Below are 17401 nucleotides of genomic sequence, written 5' to 3' on the forward strand. Positions count from 1 at the left end.
TATCGTGAGAACAGCATGAAAGACCCACCCCCATGATTCAATTATCTCCCACGGGATCCCTCCCACAACACATGGGAATTATGGGAGCTACAAGATGAAATATGGGTGGAGACACAGAGTCAAACCAAATCACCCTGAAAAATATTTTTGAAGTGGCATCATTATTTCTAAATAAATAGCAAACACTTAACACTTTCCTCCCAGTGTAATTCCATATATTAATTTGGGACAAATGTGTGGTAGTAGATATAGTGATTAAAATCAATCCATTCTACTCTCCTACAGGAGACTATTCTAGAGCATTCTTGTCATCCTATGGTGGTCCAAACATATGGCAGTTCATATTCATGCTGGAAGTACAGACTTCTGGGGATGGGGATGAGTATGTCGCAAAAGGGGACAAAACTCTGTCTAGATCTCCTCTAGCCCTTTCCTAGATGTCCACCAATTGGAGAAGAAGCTCATTATCTCATTGTTCACAATTTGGCACTCATGGGAAGAAAATCACTAAGGGGCAGGGCCACTACATTGAAAGATGATGTGTTCGTGGTTGTGTTCTTTGTTCCAGCTTTTCTATCTGGTTATGGGTAATAAGTGAGTCACATAACTGATTCAAGGGATATGGAGCAGGAAGTTTAGCTTGGGCTTCTTGGTCTGAATCACGGTTTCCAATCTTGCTTAGTTTTCTCATAAGAAGCCCTGCATGTTGAGGGGCAAAATCACCATGTGCTCAGCTCTGTGTGAAGCGCCATTTGATTTTCCATCCAGGTATTGTTCTCTGTGGTCACATTCCTTGGGTTGAGGACCCCACAAAGTCAGGCAATGGTATTGGTAAGATTAGGGCACAAAATCAATGTCCTTAACACAGATATTAAGCTTTCTTCACAATAACATCAAATGAAGTGCTGACTTTGGAAACAAGCAAAAGTCAGTTACAGGTTTGAAACTACCCATTGCATTATAATGGTGCAGAAGCAATGCAGAAGATGCATCTGCAATTTCCCTGAATTTTCAGAATATGATTTATATCTTAAGAGCTATTAAGCATACAGAGAAAGCACAGATATCAGCAGCTTTCCACATGACTCCTGAGCTTTCAAAAGTTCCTAATTGGCATTTGTAAAGGGTCTTACTAGCTGGAAAATATCTGCGCATACTGGTTTGGCTATTACTGCTTTAATAAAAGACTGTAATTTTTACTTAAACCATGCAATTATATGATAAAAATATTATGCTTTTCTTTCAAAATTCATTTTATTCAGGCCATATCTGTTGTGAAGGAGCAGAAACCTATTCAACCTAAGCTTTAAAAAAATGTGATTTATTGTACAGACACTTAAAGCATATCCAAGGAAAAATGGTACAAAGGCAGGTCTTATGAAGGTGGTGAACCCAACTAGCTCTGAAGAGCTCACAGGCACATAGTTCACTACCATTAACCTGACCCAGTCATCAACTTACTCATTGGTCTCAGTTCAATTTTTTTTTGAGAGAGAGAGAAAATATGATTGGTTATCCTTGAGTGAGGTACATCTGTTTGGCTGAATTAGCTGAGACCAAGGTGGTGAGGACATTTGAGCAAACATGGTCACTGAGGTGCAGGTCTTAGGTATGACTGGTGGAAGGAAGCAGGTTCTCTCAGAAGATGTATGGGCAGATGCAATAACTGACAACTCTATTTTAATGTAGTATAAAAGATAGCATTTGACACCAAAATATTTCTGAGAAAATGCAATTATTGTTAAACAAACATAAGTGGATACAAGTAACGCAAAATAACTGAACTCTGACCTTTATGTTGTCACAGTGATTTAATTGCCTTCCATGGTATTATCTAAGACTGACATAAATCTTTCAAATTATTCTTCCTTCAATGTAGACATTTATGTAAATTCTTTCTATATTTATTATGCTACCAAGTAATTATGTATTTCATCCAATTTGATCTGTTAGGATTCCACAGTTTTGCCTTCAAAGCCTGTAAAAGGAAAAGAAATGAAAATATATAACTATTTCCAAAATACGTTAGTAGCATATGTTTTTATTAGCTTTTTTGTTTGCTGGATTCCTGTATTCATGATTCAATAGCTGAGAAAGCGCATGCGTGAGAGTGATTCTATGGGGAAATAAAGCCACGAGATCATAGCTAGGTATTTTCATACAGCAAAACTAACTGTGGCCTCTTCCCTGGCCACAAGCTTTTTTATGTCCTCTCTCCTGGCACTTGCTTTTCATTCCAAATCGTGTATGCAGCTATGTTGTTAGCTCCATTTCTGCTCTTGGCTTTGCTGCTCCTCTATGCACCAATTCTAATTCCCCCCATTAGCCCTATTCCTAAGTCCTTCATACCATACATTTCAGAATGAAAGGTGCATGAGATTTTGTTCATTTTATTGGACATTTAAATAAAAGGGTGGGGGCTTGGGTGAATATCCTGACTGGTCAACCACAAAGAAACCTACATCAGCTTTGTTTTCAACTCAGTTATGTACTTGGGAATTCTGGACATGCAGATTACTTGTGTCAATTTCCTTACTTATTCATCTTGAGGGAAGGATTAGGTTCTCAAAGGTTTGGTTGCAAAAGTGGGAAGCAGGCCAGGCACGGTGGCTCATGCCTGTAATTCTAGCACTTTAGAAGGCCAAAGTGGATGGTCACTTGGGTCCAGGAGTTTGAGACCAGCCTGGGCAACACTGTGATACCCTAGATCTACAAAAAAAATTTAAAAATTAGTTGGGTGTGGTGGTGCATGCCTGTGGTCCCAGCTACCTGAGGGGCTGAGCTGGGAGGATCACAAGTCTAGGAGGCTGAGGTTGCAGTGAGCTGTGACTGTACCACTGCACTTCAGCCTGGGCAACAGAGCAGACCCTGTCTTTTAAAAAAAGTGGGAAGCTAGGATCCAGGAGAGTAAGCAATCAAGGCTGGGTCCCTGGGGAATGTGGGAAGTGGGGAGGGTTTCACAAGAATAGTATTGCAAGGAAACTTGATCCTCTACTACCCAGTTACACTTGTAGAATAAGAAAATATTAGTTAATGTTTTGTCTACCACCTACCATTTAGGAACTCAAGACTCTGTGGCTTTTCAAAGGTAGTTTGAGGAATCCGATTTAGAAAATCTGCTGCTGCAAATAGAGTTAAAAGAATAGTTTTTAGTATGTAAAGCGCAATAATTTTTGCAGTTATTTTCATTTTCTTCTATCTTGTTCCTTCCACTCTGAAGTTTCTCTGAATGCATTGCTCTCCTAGGAGTTACAAGATGCTAGACCACTGTTATATAAAGTCTCAACCATTGATGATGACTTATCCATGTCCTGAGTGGACAATATGAACAAGCAGATGTTTAGTCAACTGCTCAGTATAGCATCTTTCTACCAACATCCCTATGAAGCCTCCTTCCCTGGCCCCCATAAACCACTAGGCAACTTCTCAATGATTGCTAGCTTCCTTCTAAATAGACAGTTTCAGGTGAAGTTGTAAAAATGCAAACAGACTAAATTATTATTTTTTGGATATACGGTTTGTATAGGCAGCTTTAGAAAAAATACAGTCCTCTACATAAATATGTGCAAGCACTCATATTATATGTATACACTTGACCCTTGAACAATGTGGAGATTAGGGACACCATTCCTCTGTGTCATCAATTATCTACATATAACTTTTGACTCCCCCAAAACTTAACTAATAGCCCACTGTTGACCAGAAGTCTTGCCGATAACAAAACAGTTGATTAACATATATTTTGTATGTTATATGTATCATATACTGCATTCTAACAATAAATGCTAGAGAAAAGAAAATGTTATTAAGAAAATCATAAGGAAGAGAAAATATATTTACTATTCATTAAGTGGAAATAGATCATGATAAGGTTCTTTATCCTCATTTTCTTTATGTTGATGAAGCTGGGGAGGAGTAGGAGGAAAGAGGAGGCGTTGGTCTTGCTGTCTTAGGGATGGCAGAGGTGGAAGAAAATCTACGTGATAAGTGGACCTGCACAGTTCAAACACATGCTGTTCAAGGGTCAACAGCATATACATGTGTGTGTATTTATGTAATACATTATAAATTATATATATGATGAGATATATATATATACACATAATGAGACAAAAATTCCCAGATTTTCCCTGTTAAGAAGAATTCTAACTTGGCCCTCTCAGTCTCTTCCTCTCACCTGCCTTCTGAGAAAGACGCTGTCTTGCCATATTGGTTATTTTGGGCTTCATAATAAAGAATTGAGAAGAAAAGGGATAGGTGAGAAGCAAGAGACACAAGGGATTGGAGCTGAAGTTAGAGTATTTTGGGAGAGTTTGAGGTGAATATGACAAGGAAGCAGTTTTAGTGATTTAAAAAAAAAAAGTTGACATTTTTGTGCACATTTCAAAGTGTCTGTGAAGCATATGAAGTTATTTAAAACTTGCTTTGGTTGCTAGACCATAACATTATTCCCTAACAACTGGACAATATGAGTCGTGATTATTAGCAATATAGATACTGTTTATAACCCCACTGACTTACCGTCTGACATAACTAGATTTTTTTCTTCATCAGGGACCAGATCTTTATGTTCTGAAATCAAAATTAAATTAAACATGCTGGATTTAGAATATAACCAACAACCTGACTAGGTCATGAGATGTTCTAAGTCAATGTTTTTCAAACTTCAGTGACTATGACCCACAATAAAAGGCATATTTTACATTATAGTTCAGTGTGCACATTTGTGTACATATTAATGAAACAAAATTACATGAAATAATACTTATCCTTTTCTAATTGTGATGGTTAATACTGAGTGCCAACTTGATTGGATTGAAGGATGCAAAGTATTGATCCTGGGTGTGTCTGTGAGGGTGTTGCCAAAGGGGATTAACATTTGAGTCAGTGGGCTGGGGAAGACAGACCCACCCTTAATCTGGTGGGCACAATCTAATCACCTGTCAGCAAATATAAAGCAGGAAGAAAAATGTGAAAAGGTGAGAACTGCCTAGCCTCCCAGCCTTCATTTTTCTCCCATGCTGGATGCTTCCTGCCCTCAAACATTGGACTCCAAGTTTTTCAGTTTTGAGATGCAGAATGGCACTCCTTCCTCCTCAAGCTTGCAGACAGCCTATTGTGGGACCTTGTGATCATGTAAGTTAATACTTAACAAAGTCCCCTTTATTTATACATATGTATCCTATTAGTTCTGTCCCTCTAGGGAACCTTGACTATACAGATTTTGGTACCAGAAGTGGTTCTAGAGAAACAGAATATTAAGGATGGAGTTCTTTTGTTGGTTTTTGGGTTTCTGGAGTTGGCTGGTTAGTATGATTAGACCCCCAAATGCTAAGGACTCTACTTCTAATAGTATGGAGAACACTGATAGTCCATGGCATGAACTGTTTAATGAGTTAAGCAAAATAAATGCATTTCACACTCCTGATTCACTGCTCATGAGAGGCAGGGAGTTTAATGACTCTATACATAATACCTTTGACCATATGTGGTGAACAAGGGAACATAATGAAGCTGGTTAGTTGCTCCTAAGCTCAGTAGACAAAGTGATGACAGAAAATAATGAACTCAGAGATTCTGACTCTTGGGTACAGAAGCAGATACTGAGCCTCAAATCTGCAAAGATTGCCCTAAGTGAGTCTTATCTCCTGTAGAGAAATAGCTGAAATTGTGGAAAACCAGACACAAGCTCTTATTATGTGAGTGGCTGAACTGCAATGAAAGTTGCATGCACAGCCTTGCCAGGCGTCTCCTGTTAAAGTGAGGGCATTAATTGGAAAAGAATGGGACCCTGTAACTTGGAAAGGAGACATGTGGGAGAACCCTGATGAAGCTGGGGACACTGAGTTTGTAAACTCTGATGAACTTTTTTGCCGGAAGGAACAGCTTCCCCATATCAGTAGTGGCAACATCCCCTCCCCGACCCATGCTGTCATCAGCCTTTCCGTCTTTGTCTGAGGAGATAAACCCTGTGCTGCCTGAGGCAAGAGTGATGGCCTCCCCTGAGGCAGTTGCCAGGCAAGATAATGTTGATTATCCTCAGGAGCCACCCCTAACACCCTTGTTTGCTTCTAGACCTATAACTAGACTAAAGTCTCGGTGGCCCTCTAGAGGTGAGATTGAGAGTATGACCCATGAAGAAGTGTGCTACACTCAAAAAGAGCTGCTTGATGTCTCTAATTTTTTTTCTTTTTTTTCTGAGACAGAGTCTTGCTCGGTCACCCAGGCTGGAGTGCAGCAAGCTCCGCCTTCCGGGTTCACGCCATTCTCCTGTCTCAGCCTCCCGAGTAGCTGGGACTACAGGTGCCTGCCACCAAGCCCAGCCAATTTTTTTTTTTTTTTGTATTTTCAGTAGAGACAGGGTTTCACCATGTTAGCCAGGAGAGTCTCGATCTCCTGACCTTGTGATCTGCCTGCCTCAGCCTCCCAAAGTGCTGGGATTACAGGCGTGAGCCACTGTGCCCAGTCGATGTCTCTAATTTATATAAACAGAAATCTGGAGAATAAGCATGGGAATGGATATTAAGGGTATGGGATAATAGTGGAAGGAACACAGAGTTGGATCAGGCTGAATTTATTGACTTGGGACCACTAAGTAGGGACTCTGCATTTAATGTTGTAGCTCGGGAAGTTAAAAAAGGTTCTAGTAGTTTATTTGCTTGGTTAGCTGAAATATGGATTAAAAGATGGCCCACTGTGAGTAAGCTGGAAATGCCTGATCTCCCTTGGTTTAATGGAAGGGATCCAAAGGTTTAGAGAGATTGGAATGGTAGAGTGGATTAGTCACTTTAGACCTACTCATCCCAGCTGGGAGGGTACAGAAGATATAACCTTGACCAATGCCTTGTGAAATAGATTTGTGAGGGTAGCACCTGCATCTTTGAAGAACCCTGTAATTGCTCTACTCTGTATGTCAGATCTAACAGTGGGAACCATAGTCACTCAACTACAAAACTTAAATACATTGGGAATAACTGGATTCCAAGGTGGCAGGGGCCAAGTTGTGGCACTTAACTAATGGTCAAAGGCAAGGTGGGGCCGGGCGCGGTGGCTCACACCTGTAATCCCAGCACTTTGGGAGTCCGAGGTGGGTGGATCACAAGGTCAGGAGATTGTGACCAGCCTGGCTAACACAGTGAAACCCTGTCTCTACTAAAAATACAAAAAATTAGTTGGGCATGGTGGCAGGCACCTGTAGTCCCAGCTACTTGGTAGGCTGAGGCAGGAGAATGGCGTGAACCTGGGAGGCGGAGCTTGCAGTGAGCCAAAATCATGCCACTGCACTCCAGCCTGGGTGACAGAGCCAGACTCCGTCTCAAAAGAAAAAAAAAAAAAAAGCCAAGGTGGGTATAACTGCCATAATGGACAGCAGAGACAAAGCAGCAATCAGAATAGTCTTACTTGTGTAGAGCTCTGGCATTGGCTAATTAATCATGGTGTTCCTAGAAGTGAAATTGACAGGAAGCCTACTGCATTCCTACTTAATTTATATCAGGAGAAAACTTCTAGGTTGAATAGATAAAAGACTCATTTGAATTATAAAACAGAGAATCATGGCCCCTCAATCAATTTCCAGATTTGAGCCAGTTTACAAACCCTGAACCCCTTGAATGAAGGTGAGACCAAGCCCCCTTGAGGAAGGACCCCACTACATTACTGACAATTTATGCAGTGAATCTTTTCCCCATCTTTCCCCAAGGAGACCTCTGACCATTTACCAGAGTAACTGTGCAATAGGGAAAGGGATATAATCAGACATTTCAAGGACTGCTGGACACTGGCTCTGAGCTGACATTGATTCCAGGGGACCCAAAACATAATTGTGGTCTTCCAGTTAAAGTAGGGGCTTGTGGAGGTCAGGTAATTGATGGAATTTTAGCTCAGTTCTGACTTACAGAGGGTCCAGTGGGTCCCCAGACTCATCCTGTGGCCATTTCCCCAGTGCCAGAATGCATAATTGGCATAGACACACTTAGCAGCTGGCAGAACCCCCACATTGGCTCCCTGACTGGTAGGGTGAGGGCTATTATGATGGAAAAGGCCAAATGGAAGCCATCAGGGCTGCCTCTACCTAGAAAAATAGTATATCAAAAACAATAACATATCTCTGGAGGGATCACAGGGATTAGTGCCACTATCAAGGACTTGAAAGATGCAGGGGTGGTCATTCCCACCACATCCTCGTTCAACTGTACCATTTGGCCTGTGCAGAAGACAGATGGATCTTGGAGAATGACAGTAGATTGTCGTAAGCTTAACTAAGTGGTAACTCCAGTTGCGGCTGCCTGTACCAGATGCTCATTGCTTGAGCAAATTAACACATCTCCTGGTATCTGGTATGCAGCCATTGACTCGACAAATGCCTTTTTCTCCATTCCTGTCCATAAGGCCCACCAGAAGCAATTTGCCTTCAGTTGACAAGGCCAGCAATGTACCTTTACTGTCCTACCTCAGGGGTATATCAACTCCCAGGCTTTGTGTCATAATCTTACTTGGAGCGACCTTGATCGCTTTTCACTTCCACAAGATATCGCACTGGTTCATTACACTGATGACATTATGCTGACTAGATCCATCGAGGAAGAAGTAGCAAACACACTGGACTTATTGGTGAGACATTTACATGCCAGAAGATAAGAAATAAATTTGACTAAAATTCAGGGACCTTCTACTTCAGTAAAATTTCTAGGGGTCCGGTGGTGTGGGGTCTATGGAGATATTCCTTCTAAGGTGAAGCATAAGTTGCTGCATTTGGCCCCTCCTACAAACAAGAAAGAGGCATAATGCTAAGTGGTCCTATTTGGATTTTGGAGGCAACACATTCCTTATTTGGGTGTGTTACTTCCACTCATCTATTGAGTGACCTGAAAGGCTGGCTGCCAGTTTTGAGTGGGGTCCAGAACAGGAGACAGCTCTGCAACAGATCCAGGCTGCTCTGCAAGCTGCTCTGCCACTTGGGCCATACGACCCAGCAGATCCAATGGTGCTTGAGGTGTCAGTGATAGATAGGGATGCTGTTTGGAGCCTTTGGCAGGCCCCTATAGGTGAATCACAGCAGAGGCCTCTAGGATTTTGGAGCAAGGCCCTGCCATCTTCTGCAGATAACTATTGTCCCTTTGAGAGACAGCTCTTGGCCTGTTACTGGGCTTTGGTGGAAACTGAACATTTGACTATGGGTCATCAAGTCACCATGTGACCTGAACTGCCTGTCATGAACTGGGTGCTTTCTGACCCATCTAGCAATAAAGTGGGTCATGCTCAGCAGCATTCCATCATCAAATGGAAGTGGTATATATGTGATTGGGCTCAGATATGTCCTGGAGGCATAAGTAAGTTACATGAGGAAGTGGCTCAAATGCCCATGGTCTCCACTCCTGCCACCCTGCCTTCTCTTCCCTAGCCTGCACTGATGGCCTCATGGGGAGTTCCCAATGATCAGGTGACAGAGGAAGAGAAGACTAGGGCCTGGTTCACAGATGGTTCTGCACGATATGCAGGCACCACCCGAAAGTGGACAGCTGCAGCACTACAGCCCCTTTCCAGGACATCCCTGAAGGACAGCGGTGAAGGGAAATCTTCCCAGTGGGCAGAACTTCGAGCAGTGTAACTATGCACTTTGCATGGAAGGAAAAATAGCTAGATGTGCAATTATATACTGATTCATGGGCTGTAGCCAATGGTTTAGCTGGATGGTCAGGGACTTGGAAAAAGCATGATTGGAAAATTGGTGACAAAGAGATTTGGGAAGAGGTATGTAGATGGACCTCTCTGAATGGTCAAAAACTGAAGACATTTGCATCCTATGTGAGTGCTCACTAACAGGTGACCTCAGCAGAGGAGGATTTTGATAATCAAGTGGATAGTATGACCTGTTCTGTGGACACCACTGAGCCTTCTTCCCCAGCCACTTCTGTCATTGCCCAATGGGCCCATGAACAAAGTGGCCATGGTGGCAGGGATGGAGGTTACGCATGGGCTCAGCAACACGGACTTCCACTCACCAAGGCTGATGTGGCTACAGCCACTGCTGAATGCCCCATTTGCCAGCAGCAGAGACCAACACTGAGCCCTCGATATGGCACCATTCCTTGGGGTGATCAGCCAGCTACCTGGTGGCAGGTTGATTATACTGGACCTCTTCCATCATGGAAAGGGCAGAGGTTTGTCCTCACTGGAATAGACGCTTACACCAGATATAGGTTTGCCTATCCTACACACAATGCTTCTGCCATGACTACCATCCATGGACTAATGGAAAGCCTTATCCACTGGCATGGTATTCCACACAGCACTGCCTCTGACCAAGGCACTCACTTTACAGCTAAAGAAGTGGAGCAGTGCATTCAGGCTCATGCAATTCACTGGTCTTACCATGTTCTCCATCATCCTGAAGCAGCTGGATTGATAGAACGGTGGAATGGCCTTTTGAAGTCACAGTTACAATGCCAACTAGGTGACAATACTTTGCAGGGCTGGGGCAAAGTTCTCCAGAAGGCCGTGTATGATCTGAATCAGCGTCCAATATATGATACTGTTTCTCCCATAGCCAGGAATCACAGGGCTAGGAATCAAGGGGTGGAAGTGGAAGTGGCACCACTCACCGTCACCTCTAGTGATCCATTAGCAACATTTTTGCTTCCTGTTCCTGCAACATTATGTTCTGCTGGCCTAGAGGTCTTAGTTCCAGAGGGAAGAACACTGTCACCAGGAGACACAACAACCATTCCTTTAAACTGGAAGTTAAGATTGCCACCTGGACACTCTGGCTCCTCCTACCTTTCAGTCAACAGGCTAAGAAAGGAGTTACAGTGTTAGCTGGGGTGACTGACCCAGACTATCAAGATGAAATCAGTTTACTACTCCATAATGGAGGTAAGGAAGAGTATGCATGGAATACAGGAGATTCATTAGGGCCTATCTTAGTATTACTATGCCCTGTGATTAAGGCCAGTGGGAAACTACAATAGCCCAATCCAGGCAGGACTACAAATGGTCCAGACCCCTCAGGAATGAAGGCTTGGGTCGCTCCACCAGGGAAAAAACTACGACCTGCAGAGGTGCTTGCTGAAGACAAAGGAAATATAGAATGTGTAGTAGAAGACAGTCGTTGATACCAGCGACAACCATGTGACCAGCTGCAGAAATGAGGACTGTAAATGTCATGAGTGTTTCCTCCTTTTGTTTAAAACATGTTTGTGCATGTATACACTTAGAAAATATCTTCATTTTATTTCCGTTTGCTTTATCATGTGAAATAAGATTTATTGACTTCATATTACCATTTAAGTATTATTAACTTTATGTAACAGTATTTGAGTTGGAAATTAGTGCGTTTCCGGTTGTATGAAGGATAGTTGTATTATGTTAGGCATAATTATGACCTTATTATTGTCTTTATTTGAAGATTATGTATGATCTTAGGAGATGTGTATGGGTTTAAGTTGACAAGGGGTGAATTTGTGATGGTTGATACTGAGTGTCAACTTGACGGGATTGAAGGATGCGAAGTATTGATTCTGGGTGTGTCTGTGAGGGTGTTGCCAAATGAGATTAACATTCGAGTCAGTGGGCTGGGGAAGACAGACCCACCCTTAATCTGGTGGGCACAATCTAATCAGCTGCCAGCAAATATAAAGCAGGAAGAAAAATGTGAAAAGGTGAGAATTGCCCAGCCTTGCAGCCTACATCTCTCTCCCACGCTGGATGCCTCCTGCCCTCAAACATTGGACTCCAAGTTCTTCAGTTTTGAGACTCGATCTGGCTCTCCTTGCTCCTCAAGCTTGCAGACAGCCTAATGTGGGACCTTTTGCTCATGTAAGCTATTACTTAATAAACTGCCCTTTATATATATATATAAAATATATATTAATATATAATATATAATAAATTATAAATTATATATTTATAAATATATATAATGTATAATTATATATTATAAAATATAAAAATATATAATATATAATTATATATTCTATATATATTTATACATCCTATTAGTTCTACCTCTCTAGGGAACCCTGACTAATACACTAATCTAGTCCTACTTACCCTTTTCTTGTTTTTTCTACTTGCCTTTTTCTTTCTATTCTATTCTAGTTCATTGGGGAAAAAAATCTGGTCTCCTTACTGTTTTCTTATCAATTTCATTCTATTTCAGTGAGAAAAATGCTAGTGATTAAATTGATTTCATTAATCACTGTATGTTTTTTACAATCCACCTAAGCTTATGGAAATGTTTCTCAAAATGTGGAAAACACTGTAATTGGTTATATTTGATTCTATGCTTATTCAACAAATGGTCTGCAAAACAACCTTAAATCAACCCCATTTTCTCTCTTTTATCACAACTAAAGTTCTTCAATCTGCATAAGCTTATGATTTGTTCAGGTAGAGGTCTAAGAACCTAAAACTGTAATTAGCAATTTAAACTGTTCTGATGCGAGTAGTCTCAGGAATACACACTCTAAAATTTGGCTTCTCTTCCTCCACCCTGGAAAGCTGCCATCTCCTTCATGACAGATCTTACAGTTTTCCTCAGTTCTGACAAGGGCCTTGGTGCCCTCAGATCTTAAGTGTTGCTTAACACCAGTTGGGCCAATGCAATAATAGTGCTGCCACTCAGATATCTAGAGAGACACTGTCTAGGCTTAACACCAGGTGGGCCAATGCAATAATAGTGCTGCCACTCAGATATCTAGAGAGACACTGTCTAGGTGGGACTGAGTTCACCATGCTTGTCAGGACAGTGATTTGGGCTGTTGATAGTCCCCTACAGGGCTCATGTTACAGCTGGATTAATTCTCTAAGCCTGACCCCATCTATTTTGTGCTTTGTCCTGAGGACTAAGCTCTGATTTTTTTTATCTTGTCCAAATTCCTTTCTTTTCTTTTTTCTTTCTTTCTTTTTTTTTTTTTTGAGACAGGGTTTTGCTCTTGTTGCCCAGGCTGGAGTGCAATGGTGTGATCTCGGCTCACCACAACCTCCGCTTCCCAGGTTCAAGTGATTCTTCTGCCTCAGCCTCCCGGGTAGCTGGAATTACAGGCATGTGCCACCACACCCAGCTAATTTTTTTGTATTTTTAATAGACGGGGTTTCTCCATGTTGATCAGGTTGGTCTCGAACTCCTGACCTCAGGTGATCTGTCTGCCTTGGCCTCCCAGAAGTGCTGGAATTACAGGCGTGAGCCACTGTGCCCGGCCACCTAAATTCCTTTCTAAGGAGTCTGAGAGTCATGCCCTATAAACCATAAATTCTCATCAGATATTTAACCCTGTATATCGTGACTTACTTTCCAATCTGACTCTGCCATGACAAGGAAGAAAATCAAAATGTTTTACCCCAAAATATATTTCCTTGCCAGACCTTGAAATTGCCCTGCAAAATCTCTTGTGGGAAAATCCACATTCTATAGAGAATCCCCTCTCCCCTTTGTTTTCCTTCCTTTCTCCCTAGATTCAGGAGATAATCAACTATGGGCCAGGCACCCTAAGTCTCATAAGAAACAATTTATAACCTGCTCTCTCTAAGTCTGCTATCTGAGAGCCTCCTCTGCACAATAAAACTCGATCTCCACAATACTTTATCTTAACCTAAACATTCCTTTCTACCAATCCCAGGTCTTTAGACAAACTTAACCAATTGTCTGCCAGAAAATGTTTAAATTTACCTATAGCCTGGAGGCCGCCCACCTACATCTTTGACTTGTCCCGCCTTTCTGAATGAAACCAATGTATTTCTTAAATGTATTTGATTGATGTCTCATGCCTTCCTAAAACCTATAAAACTGAGCTGTACCCCGACTACCTTGGACATACGTTCTCCGGACCTCCTGAGGACTGTATCATGGGCCATGGTCACTCATATCCGGCTCGGAATAAATCTCTTAAAATATCTTACAGAGTTTGACTCTTTTCATCAACAGTCCCATCATCCACCATTCTTCAGTCATATTGCTAACTAACCACTCAGCCAAACAACAGATGGCCCCTACCTACCTTTCCAGCCTCATCCATCCTATATGCATCTGGAAGACATTGTATTCGGAAGACATGCACATTGTTGTACAGAAGATCTCCAGACATTTTTCTTATTCCGTGACTGAACTAGCTCAGTTTCTGAAGAAATGTCCATTTTTAGATCTTTAGCCATCTTAGGTCCCAACTATATTTCAAGATACAATTACATTTTCTCCTCTCTACAGGCTTTCTCCTTTTCATGTGAGTTTTTAGACTACTTATTATGTACTTTCCTTCCTTTTGACCTATCTTCCCTTGTTTTATTAAGCCATTTAATTCACTGTGTGTCTTGGCATTTACCCTTTCATATTCTCATGGCTTCTTTCCTCAGTGAGTGGGGCCATCACTTCCTTATCTCTCTCACAGTGACCAGCAGATAAAGGTGCACAGTGACTATCTGGTAATTTTCTCCAAAGACTTAAACAGATTTTAAATATAATCCTATTTTTTGAATATAGGATGACTTAACTCCCACTTTATGGTTAGTGGGTGATCAAATTTCTTTCTTTGCAATGTACTGTTAACTGTTGAATAAAAAGGGCAGTTTAAAAAATTGAGTGTAAGTGTACCTACCATCTGAGACCTGTTCTTCCTGGCTGTCATCTGTGATGGGTAAGGAGATCCTTTTATCTTTTTTATGTAGTTCAGTTTCTAAAATCAGGAAATTTATTATTGCATTAATTGAAGAGATTAAACAAGCCTCACACAAGAATAATCTCATTGATATGTTAGTAAGCAGAGATCTCCACACTGTGAGATTCTCTGATTTTGGAATATCTGGAAGAGTGTTTCTTTGCAGGGGCAAGAGCCAAAGGTGACAGAGTTAAGATCAATCAAACACACACACACACACACACACACACCCTTGACCTTTGTTAGTAAAAACACAGCATAAAATCAAGTCTTTTTTTTGTCTGTCACAAAACTTCTATAATGCAAGTATATATGGGACAGTTAGGACTAACTACAAGTCAATGGAGTCAATTTTAGAATGACTGTTTTGTGGCCCACTCCCATAAAAGTAATTTGAAGCTCTATTCTGCTTAGTATAGGAAGCCACACAGAGGGCCTCTACATTCTGAGAATAAAAGAATGAGTTAAAATCAATGGCCAACTGGACTTCTACATATCCCTCTGTACCTGCACCTCCACCTTCCTGCCTCCTCTGGGCTTTGGTTTGGCCCCCTCCTGGTGACTTGGCCATCAGCCAGAACCTCCTCTGAATTCCCAAACCCCACCCTCCCTCTGTCCTTCCTCCCCAACTTCCTGTACTTTCACCTTACTCAACCCTCTATGGTCTGGACCAATGGCACCCACTCTGTCCCCTGCAGTTGATTTTGATGAGTTAGTCCATTCTGAAAGGCAGCAACTGTTTCAATTGGTTGGGATCTGTACCCATACTGGTTGTTAAATAGTTTCAATATCCCCTTTGTTTGGACTCTTTTATTTTATTTCTGTTTATTACTTCCTTCCTTATCCAATCTAGACCCCCATAGTCTATCACTTCATCTGCTTTCTTGCAATGGCCTTCGATTTCTTTGCCTCACCTTCTTCGTTCCCAAATGCTAAGTGAACTGGACTCATTTTCCACTCTCATGTTCAATGTGGATAACCAAAGTCACCTTAGCACCTATTTAAGGCACCAGTAAAGCACGTGCACAAATGTGAGAAAAATAAAAACTTTTTGGAAATAATTTGCTACTCCAAATAAAGTCAACATGGAAGAACTCAAAATTTTGTTGTAATATGTTGTGGTGTTACTTTTACTCTAACTGCATTTATTCTAATAGCAGGGGGTAGCAGTATACTCTAATATTAATTTTGGGGTTTACTACAATCATGCATCTAGGTTTCTGTTCCTGCATCCAGGCAGCTGAGCATCTTTGCAAGGAATCACACAATCATACATTGCAGGCACTACAAATTAATGGTCCCTAACTTCCACTGAGCCCTTAACTCTGAAAAAAATTATATTTTTTTCTGCTTCGTGTCTCTCCCTTCCTCTTAACAGTTGCAGTCATGTGTCAGTTAATAATGGGAGATACATTCTGAGAAATGCATTGCTAGGCAATTTTGTTATTGCATGAACATGAAAGAATGTACTTACACAAACCTAGATAGTATAGGCTACCATACACCTAGGCTACAAACCTGCACTGCATGTTACTGTACTGAATACTGTAGGCAATTGTAACCATAATAGTATTTGTGTATTTAAACATATCTAATATAGAAAAAGTATAAGAAAAGAAAACAGCATAAAAGATTAAAAAAGGTACAACTGTATAGGGCACTTACCATGAATGAAGCTTGCGGGACTGGAAGTTGCTCTGGGTGAGTCAGTGAGTGAGTGGTGAGTGAATGTGAAGGCCTAGGACATTATTGTAGACTACTGCAGACTGATAAATACCATGCACTTAGGCTACACTGAAATTTTTTTTCTTTCTTTGATAATAACCTTAGCTTACTGTATTTTTAAGCTTTTATGTTTTTAAAAACTCTTTTGTATTAGCACTCTGCTTAAAACACAAATACCTTGTACAACTATACAAAAATATTTTTTCTTTATATCCTTTTTCTTTAGATCCTTTATGTCCTTTTATAAGCTTTTTTCTATTTTTAAAAATTACTTTTTTCTTTTCAAATTTTTTTGTTAAAAACAAAGACACCAACACATTATTAGCCTAGGCCTACACAGCATCAGGATCATCAGGAGGTCACTAGGTGGAAGGAATTGCTCAACTCCATTACATTATGAGACCATGCCACGGTTTGCCCCAGTTACTACCGGACTGAACAAAGGAGGACGAACGTAGAAATGAAGACAAAGAAAAGGTATTTGTTTTAAAGAAAAAGAAGGGGTCAAGGGAAGAAGGGGGCTTCTTGCTTCTAGTGAGCAAAGGCAGCCCTGAGCTTCTACAGTCCTTCGTATTTATTGGGTAGAAAGAGGATGGAGGAGCTAATGGTTGGTCAGCTGCTTGATTGATCACAGGTTCCCATTATTATAGCTAACAAGCTTCAGATGTGCCTAATCACAAGAAACACTGCACTTGGGGTGCGACAGCCCTCAGCATTCCTTCTGGGCAGCAGATGCAGTTCGTCAGTTTGCCAACATTCTGCATTTATGAGAACAGTTTGCTGTTTACTCATATAGCCTCCACTGAGTTGATCACGACCCTCACTCTTTCGGCCCGCAACAGGACCACTGTGGTATCATGCCATCTGCCATTGACCAAAATGTCGTTATGCATACATGCCTGCATTTCAAACCTTCACGTCCTTCCTTAGAAGCCCAGCCTTTCCCTGAGTCTTTGGCCTTCAGGACCTGGTCCCGCTGCCTGTTTGGTTCCGTATTCCTCCCTTCCACACACCGACCTGCATCTGCA

The 17401-nt window shown here is 41.4% G+C and overlaps 1 protein-coding gene across 9 annotated transcripts in view; it reads right to left on the minus strand.

Moving 5' to 3' along the window:
- Window positions 1–1235: 1235 nt before the first annotated feature.
- The window catches only part of MDH1B (malate dehydrogenase 1B), a 40014-nt gene continuing 23848 nt past the window's right edge, over window positions 1236–17401 (minus strand). For 3 of the 9 annotated variants that reach the window (XM_030916620.1, XM_010386081.2, XM_030916618.1), the window contains 3 exons: window positions 4522–4572; window positions 3054–3119; window positions 1236–1978 (listed from right to left, as the gene is read on the minus strand). In XM_030916620.1, coding sequence (XP_030772480.1) covers window positions 1950–1978; window positions 3054–3119; window positions 4522–4572 — 146 coding nt within the window. In that variant the 3' untranslated portion in view covers window positions 1236–1949. Of the gene's footprint in view, window positions 1979–3053; window positions 3123–4521; window positions 4849–14588; window positions 14667–17401 lie in introns of all 9 variants that reach the window. The other 6 variants (XM_030916615.1, XM_030916616.1, XM_030916617.1 and 3 more) reach the window with 4 other exon arrangements.

Source organism: Rhinopithecus roxellana, chromosome 14 (assembly GCF_007565055.1).
Source record: "Rhinopithecus roxellana isolate Shanxi Qingling chromosome 14, ASM756505v1, whole genome shotgun sequence".
NCBI classification, from domain to species: Eukaryota; Metazoa; Chordata; class Mammalia; order Primates; family Cercopithecidae; genus Rhinopithecus; species Rhinopithecus roxellana.